The sequence below is a fragment of the Aptenodytes forsteri genome, unplaced genomic scaffold (genome assembly GCF_000699145.1).
Source record: "Aptenodytes forsteri isolate BGI_AS27 unplaced genomic scaffold, ASM69914v1 Scaffold92, whole genome shotgun sequence".
In the NCBI taxonomy this organism is placed as follows: Eukaryota; Metazoa; Chordata; class Aves; order Sphenisciformes; family Spheniscidae; genus Aptenodytes; species Aptenodytes forsteri.
Genome location: NW_008794581.1, coordinates 76,920 through 85,347, shown reverse-complemented (window position 1 = coordinate 85,347; position 8,428 = coordinate 76,920). Strand labels below are relative to the sequence as shown.

The window sequence follows — 8,428 nt, the reverse complement described above, 5'->3', positions numbered from 1 at the left end:
ACATAATATTATTTTTTAAAAAGTATTTTCAGGGTTACAACAATTACTTCAAAAAAGCATAGAAAAGGTAATCATAACACTCAACTCCAGTATTTCTTGAGTAAACAGTAGTTCATTTAGGGAAATCGTGTTAGTAGCTGATGGAAAGAAAGGCAGAGTATCTGCTGGCAAAGGCAGAGGCCTCAGTACAGCAGAAGAAGTAGTGAAGTCTCTGTCACTCCCATGGAAGGATGCAAACCTACGGCCACACAAGGTCCTACTTCCACTGAAAAGAGGGAAGGGTCACTTTCCAGGTGATTAGGATAAAGCACTTCTTCAGGAAGAGTGAAGAAATCTGGCTCCTGACCATGGGATCAGAGAAGCAGAACCTGTCTGACTGACTGCCACAGGCTGCGACCCAGCACCCCGCGGGAGCCAGAGATGCCTGCAGGCTGCAGAGGTGGGGGACACCCCTGAGGAGCAGTCCAGAGGGTGCCAAGCACCTGGCAGAAGGCAGAGGTTTTTGAAGGAGGAGCAGAGGAAATCCTGAGGAGAGCCATAATCACTCCATCAAGCAAACTCTCCGAACTGTAAGGTTTTTGTAAAGGGCTCTCAGCAAAACCGTCAGCGCCTATCAGAAACAAAAAAGTAATCCTGATACTAGCAGTGCTGGCCTTATCTTTCCATGAATTTGCTCTCCAGAGCACAGCACAAGAAGGGCTGCCCTGGGCTGAGCCCATGCTGAGGTCCATGCAGACTGATGCACACAGCATCTCATCTCTGGTGTCCTCAGTGCCAACTGAAGACTGAAGTCACCCTGCGGGACAACAGCCTGACCAGGAGGTTGTGGGACAACACGGTATTAAAGTCCAGTGATGGCACTTAAAGCCAGTTGTGGTGACTGGGCTGGCCTGGAGACTGGGACTAGCAGGACAGCTTGGACTAAAGCCCACAATTCAAAGCAAGTCTGACAGTGCAATACTAAATAATCACATCTTAGCCAAAAAAAACCCCAAGACCAGCCCTCAAACAAATACAAAACCTCAGCATGTACAGCTGATTATCTGCCTTGGTGTAGTACTCTATAGCAAGGCTAGCTCCATAAGGTAAGATTTACAGGTTCGAGGAAAAGGCAAAGCAAATAAATCTATACCAATTTTGCTGCTAGCTTTTTCTTTGCCAGTTTCATAGCTTGGCATTAGGTTGACTTGAGCATAGCAAAATAAAATACAATAAAATAAATCAATAGCAATAGTACTAAGGAAGCTTTCCGGTCTTATTCGAGTCCACAACAACAGATGCCTAATTTTTTTTAGATTTTTCAAGTTCTAAATAACCCTCATATATTTTTTAACCTATTTTTCTGCACTACCTGGTATTATTAAATAAAACCCCATGCAGAACAGAGCAGCACTCCCACTTCAGCTGATATTAGTGAGTAAGAATGGGCTGCCCTCGTCCTGCCTATGCAAAAAGCTTGCATTAGTCACATCATTTCCAAGGTTGCAGTCACAGTCCATATTCCTCTATAGTGCAATGAAGTGGTGCTTTATATTTTTAAGACCAGAATGAAAGACACGTAATTCAAGCATTTTCTCCCAATATACTTCCACATGCTGCCCTAGTTTTGTATACAATTTGCACGCTGTGCAGTAGTAGCTGAAAGACTGCCCCTCTAGTCAGAGGAAGTGTCTGCTATTGCAAAAAGACGTTCACAATGTTTCAGCTCCATAAATGCAGATGTGAAGCCACTGACATCCAGGGGGGAAAGCCAGTGCTGCCTTTTTTCCACATAGATATTTCACACCCAATCCTGTCGGCACGCATGCCATCAGTCTGTTATTTCCGTGCTAGGACATTGGCTCAAACCTTTTATAATTCTTGAAGACGTTGACAACTGGTTTTGTGCTTCCTGTCATAATAGCTCAAAACCAGATTTTTCTTATTGCCTCTTCCTGCTTCTCACATTCCTCTGCTTCTCACTACGACTTCCGTGCTGTGTCTGCTGGGATTTCAAGTTTCCAGTCTAGCCCGGCAGGCTGGGCACACGTTCCCTTATATATCATACTAGGGAAGAGTTTTCACCTCCCCAGCTGCCAGAGCAGTCGTGTTCAGACATGCTGAGTGAGGTCTGTCCATCTGTGCTACACTAGCACCATCGCAGAGAAGTACAGCCAGCCCATCAGCTTTCTAAAATCCTCCAGAGCCTCCCTTCATCCACTTCACATCAGACCTTGTCACTCCTGGTATCATCAAAACTTGTTGCTGTTTGCTGCGTAACACCTTGCAAGCTGAAAACACCACAGATAAAATGGCCGAGATGTCAAGCTGTGGCGATGGCCTGCACTGACAGGACCTCTTATCCCCTGAAGGCTCCTACCTGAACCCTGCAGGCACAGTGCAGGGGAGGTGGAAATCGGTACTGGCCAGCTTGCCTTCCCAGTTGAAGGAAATATTTTATTTTTCTGTGTTTGTGTTTTTGTTCTGTACATTCCTGTAGTTTCTGCCTTTACCACGCTGCCCCTTTCCCCTGCAGCAATCAGTATGCTCAGTGAGGTCTCTATCGGTCTGCATTTCCCAGGGCTATAGCTCATCCATCTCCTTCTCCAGGGTAAGAGAATTAGGAGCTACAGAAAGTCACTATTTTAAACCCAGCCTTTCACTTGTTAACCTACTGCTAACTTCCTTCAGTGTTAATAAATGCCCCTTCTGGCAACACAGTGGCTCATGCATGTGTCCAAATTCAAATGAATAATTATCTAAAAGCAGTAAGACTGCTGCTTGCACCGTTGCAAAGCTGATTTTTGTTAGGAGTAGCTGGGAGCTGGGCCTGTCTCAGACATTTTGTTCCATCCTTGATGCTTGCAAATGCCTGGGAAGAGACACAACCCGCTGCGGTGCTGGTCTCTTTTCCAGACGTCAGGTCATGGCATGGCCTGGTGGCGTTGCCGGTCACAGCTTCACAATGCTGCTTGAGAAACCACAGCAGCTCCGTGCCCCCGCGGTCTGCCTTGCTCCTGCATTCTGGATTCTCCACTGTACAGGTCGTGGAGGGAGAACAGGTATTGAACAAACACTTTGGTCTCGGTGGGAGACTTCATTTACACAGTGATTTAATCACTTTGTTGAGACCTAACAGGGAACTTCTTAAAGTCTGAGTGTTATTTTAGATCCAAACTGCAATCTAGACCTTTACCAGGGATTCAATATTATCTAAAAGGCTGAAGAGAAACAAAACACGGAGTGAAGTGTATTTCCTGGTTGCAGCTGCCAGCGGGGGCTGGGATGTGGGGTGGGTTCACCAGCTGCACCTCTCCCCGCTGCAACGCCCCTGCCTTGACGCTTCGCCCCGTTCAGCAGCTCCCGGTGCCCTGTAGCTTGAGCCTCTGCCCCGCTGCACGGGGCGCTGGAAAGCCTCTGCTTCCCGCTGCTCTCACCTTCCCCGTGCACACGCCTGCAGCCGGCGGCGGACAAACAGCCCTGCCAGCCCCTTCCACCCTGGCCCCAGGCAGGCGCTGCCTCATCTAGGAAACTAAAATCACACACCCTTTCCCCCCGTCTTTCTTTGCTTTGGAGAGAGTATGGCAAACTTTTCTTTGGGAAGACAAATCCCCAGTGGCTTCCCTTCCTATTTGCCATCATTCCACTCCTTCACTCTCCTGGATGCTGCAGCATCCCCCACGTGGCGGGCTGCCCCCTTCTCCGCTTTGCTTCGCTTCCCCTTTCATCCTTTTCACCACTCTTCCTAAGCTAGACTTGGCTCTGAAGCTTCCACACCTCTGATATTCTTGTGGAAGGACTGCTCCATTTAAAAAAAAAAAAAAAATTAAAAAAATTTCCAGAACTCCAGGACTTTCTCCCCATTTCCTGGTCTTAGGTTATCACTAAATGAATAGGTAACATCAGCCCCATACCCATTCCAGGCAAACCAGCTACCTGGGAACACATACAAATTGGCTGCAGAGTCATTTTTATGTAAGCCCTGCACACAGACACATCCAGAGACCTTCCCACTACAAAAGGAAATCAGCTGGGAACGGTCCAAGAGACAGAACTGTGTCAGAGCAGCTCACCCATCACGTAGTTGTTAGAGACTCGGATATTCCAGTGGTTACATAAACCAGTTAACCAGTAAAGTATCTTCCTGTAGCTAGACTTTAATCTCACCATTATCAATACAAAAATACCTATTAACTTCATACTCATTTGCCTTAAAACACACAATACATGCTTTCAAAATATTTTCCCCGTTTAGACGATTAATTCTACATGGAGCCTGAAACAAAAGACATCTGCCATGATCTGTCTATCTCAGATAGTAAAATGCCCAAAGGCAAGAAAATATTGCGTGAACCCTCTGAAGATCAGTGGGTTATTCATGCTGACAAGGACATGATGCCTTATCCCATCTTTATAATAGGTTCTGATGCCATGTGTTAGTCTCATTACTTGCATAAAAACCTATGTTAGGAAACCAAATTATTTGAAGATTACATCAAAAGGGTAATAAAGATGTGAAACACAAACTTTTCTGCTTTTTATGTGCATGCACCATAATTTTGGGGCAAGTCATAAGTTCTGCTGCAGCTTTTGGGATTTTACTCCCTGCAGCTGCTGCAGAGGAACCGGCGTGGAAGCAGAGTGGGTCCATCAGGACGCAGGGGTTAGTGTCCTGGGGAAACACCAGGGTCCTTCTGCTTCTGTCATGGGCACTTGCTGACCTTGGGCCAGACATCTTGCTGCATAACTCTTTTATAAAATAGGAATGAGGATATTTAGCATGCTTGAAAGATGGAAATAGGAGCCAATGGGGAATTTCTCCGCTGACTGCAACGTTGTACAACCAGGTGCTGTTCAACTGCATGCAGAGGAGGAAGACAAGCAGCAGAGAGCTTGGGGTTGTTAAAAATAAATCAATGACGGCAGGGTGCAGGACAGGCTGTCTTCAGACAAGTTTGCATATTGGTTACATCTCCTCTAAGCCACATTTTCAACACACACACGCGCGCGCTCTCTCTCCCCCCCCCCCCCCCCCACAACAGGGACTTGAAAACCTGTTTGTCAACAAATAGTTAGCTTACAGCCTGCGTAAGCACGTCTCAGAGGCTTAGCCAGCACCTCCCAGGAGCTCTGCCCAGGCACTCAGGCCGTAAGCTCAACAACCATGCTGACATTTGCAACAACAAAATTTAAGCATTTAAAGAATCAGTTTCATTTAACTTTACTAAGCTATTACTGAGCACTTGGTGCAGCTACAATATCTGTGCCAAACCCCAAATTTAACATCTCCTTTAGCCTAATTAAAATAATAAAATGGATTTAAATATACTCAGTTACCACTGAGCACAGCTGCTAAAAACCTCTCCAGTAGACTCTGACCTCTGTTATTAGTAAGACAGTTAAGGATAGAGATGAACTCTGCAATTCTTAATATAACTGAAAGCTAAAGGGAATGGTTGCTGTGATTTAATTAAGCGGTGAGATGCAATACCCAAGTTTGCATTGCAGAGGCTGCCGGCCAGAAGCAAGACCTAGCTGTGGGGAGCTGCTAACAGGCACCCATGGAGAAGCCATCCTCCTAGCGCGAGCAGCGAACAACTGCAAGGCTACATAGATTTTCCTCCCTTTAAGGGAAAAGTTAGCCATTTCCACTTATGTTTTACAATTTCAGTTTTATTATTAGCCATTTAATTGCACATTGCATTTAAAAATATCCAGTCAGTTGAGTTTTAGCTGTCTGCAGTGAGTAGCTCCACTCCATTGCCTTCAGCTGGTTTTCTCGCAGGGTTGCACCCATGTGCAAGCAGCGTTTATCAGCACGTAACCCCTCTCTCTGCCGGTACAGGACTGAAGAGTCAACATCTCCCTCAGGAGAAAAGCAGTGTTACACACCAGGGGTGTCCCCTGACTTCTTTGGAAAACCAGCTCTCTCTTCCCTCTGCGAGGAGGTTTTCCTACAGTCCCGGGCTACATTTCCCTGTTCGACTTTCATTCCCGCAGCACTCGGGGTGGTTTAGCCTGCACAGAGCCTCCCCGCCTCTTTTCTGCCATCTTTTTGTCTCCCAGTGACCATCAGCAATGCTAGAAAGCACTTTGAACTATGATACACCCAGAGCGGTTTGTCGACACAGGATGGCTCCACAGCACTGAGGTTTTAGGAACTGTATGACCCAAATTTCTTAAAAAACTGGTTTCTGGAAATACTTTAAACTGTCAACATTAATGTCTTTGGTTCTTCCTACAGTATCCACCCAAAACTGATAGGCTTCACTCAAGACAAGGAAGAAATCTTGCAACACAATACGTGCCAGGGGACTCTCAGGCCTCACGGTCTCTTTTTGAAACCACCAGCGCTGGCACGGCCAGAGGAGTCCACCTGCGTGGATCAGGTTGCAGACGCCTCCGCATCCTGCGCAGGACCAGGGCCATGCGCTGGGCACCGGGCCACTGTCTTGCTCGTTATTTTCCTGATGGTAGGAGTGCAATATTAGGACAACAAACTGTTTCTGTGCAAGAGTTATTAAGAAAAAAAATTTTAAAAAAATCAAAGTGATAAAATATTCCTCATCGCAACCCCAAAAATCAGCCACACAAATCATGATGGGCGGTGGCGAGCACATACAACAAGATTTTCCTTTTTTGGGGAAGAAGAAACTGAAGAGGGAGGGACAAGCGGGAAGGGAGAAAGGGCCATAAAAAGGAACAAATTTCAATGTGCCATTACAATCTTTGACCATTTTCTCCCTGACAAGCAAATCTGCAGAGCATTTTAGATCGATATGTGACAAAGAGTCAGCCAGAGAGGGAGGAGCAGAGGGAGATGCCACTTGAGCTGGCACGCCAGAGGATCTTTAAATAGAAAAGCTTTCAGGGAACTCAGGGCAGGCGCTTACTGCACAAAACCTAATTACCTCCATACCCATCTGAAACACCCCCCATTAACAGCCGCCCCCCCCCTTTTTTTTAATCTGCAGCAGCTGGGGAAGGGAAGGAGGAAAGGTACTAAAACCAGCACTAGCCCCCAATCCTGGCATCCCCCCTGGCTTGTGCTTTGGGATGAAGCTGCCAGCTCCCCCCAAGGCTGTGAGTGCCTGGGGAGGCAGTACCTGTTAGTCAGCTCTTCTGCTTCCTCCGGATCCACAGCCTCCTCCTCCTCTTCTTCCTCTTCCTCCTCCTCCTCCTCTTCTTCTTCATCCTCTACAAAGGACGAGGTCTCAGATGCCCTGTCACACTCGGCGCCGCGGTACCCCTCCATGCCCTTCCCAGCTCAGGCCCTCGCCGGTGATTTTTACCCCCGACCCTGTCCTCCCCAGGGTTGCCTGAAGCAACTGTCATCCCCAGCAGCTCTCACTTCTCCTGACTCAGGGCAGTCTTTAAATAGAAGGCAGCAAACTTACAGCGCCAGGTCGCTGCTGGTCCTACCCTGGGTCCTAGCACCAACCGGGTGCCAGGACACGTGGCAAAACCCGATGGCCATCTATCCAGCTGCTCGCCCCCTTGGCCTGCCCGCCGCTGCCGATGGGGTGTTTCTACAACAGAGATGGTGCAGCCAGGCAGCAGCAGTGAGGAAGGGGCTGGGGCCCCAGCAGACCTTCCCAAGCCACTTCTAGCCAATTTGGGGTGGACGGCAGAGATGAAGCGGAAGGAGAGTTTTCTTGTGGCCCCAAAAAAAGGTGCATTTAGCATGTTCAAAAGCAAGTTTCAGCCCTGAGCACACCAGGGGACCCAGAGTGCCTCAAATTTGAGCTAGAGAAGTCAAATACAGTTACAAGTGGATGAGCCTAGGGGACACGCCTGTAGTAATTAATACTGTACCGTAAGAGGTATTGGAAGCACTGTAGTTTTTAGCAACACAGAGGGAATATATTTGACCACCCAAATTTGTCGATGTGTTGAACCACAGGACATTTCAAATTTCCTCTTTGAGGAATTGTTGACTTGAACCAATTTTAATTTAAAGCAAACTACATTACCATGTAGGGTTTAGGTTAAGCCATGTTTACCCTTTGTTATTCTGCATTTCACATAAAATGCAGTGCTTTTCACAGACAAAATGGAAGTATTTCCAACCTGTACTAGCCAAAGTAATGACTTTTTTTAAAATTATTTTTTAGAAGAGGGAGAGAAGCACCAAAACTGACTCTAAATAAAGAACTTCCAAGTTATTTCAGGTATAAAACATTGTATACACTGTATAACTCTAATCGACAAAATGGAAGTATTTCCAACCTGTACTAGCCAAAGTAATGACTTTTTTTAAAATTATTTTTTAGAAGAGAGAGAGAAGCACCAAAACTGACTCTAAATAAAGAACTTCCAAGTTATTTCAGGTATAAAACATTGTATACACTGTATAACTCTAATCCCATTTTTTCTTTTTTTTTTTTTTTGTTCTTCAAATAAATAGCTGGTTATAAATCAATCAGGGAACTCCTCCTTGTGTTATAAG

General features: G+C 46.3%; 1 protein-coding gene across 1 annotated transcript in view; it reads right to left on the bottom strand.

The window, feature by feature from the left end:
• CMYA5 (cardiomyopathy associated 5) overlaps positions 1 to 7,362 on the bottom strand; it is a 55,597-nt gene extending 48,235 nt beyond the window's left edge. The window contains exon 1 of the mRNA XM_009272460.2: positions 7,086 to 7,362. Within this exon, the coding sequence (XP_009270735.1) occupies positions 7,086 to 7,234 (149 nt within the window). The 5' untranslated portion in view covers positions 7,235 to 7,362. The remainder of the gene's footprint in view (positions 1 to 7,085) is intronic.
• Positions 7,363 to 8,428: the final 1,066 nt, after the last annotated feature.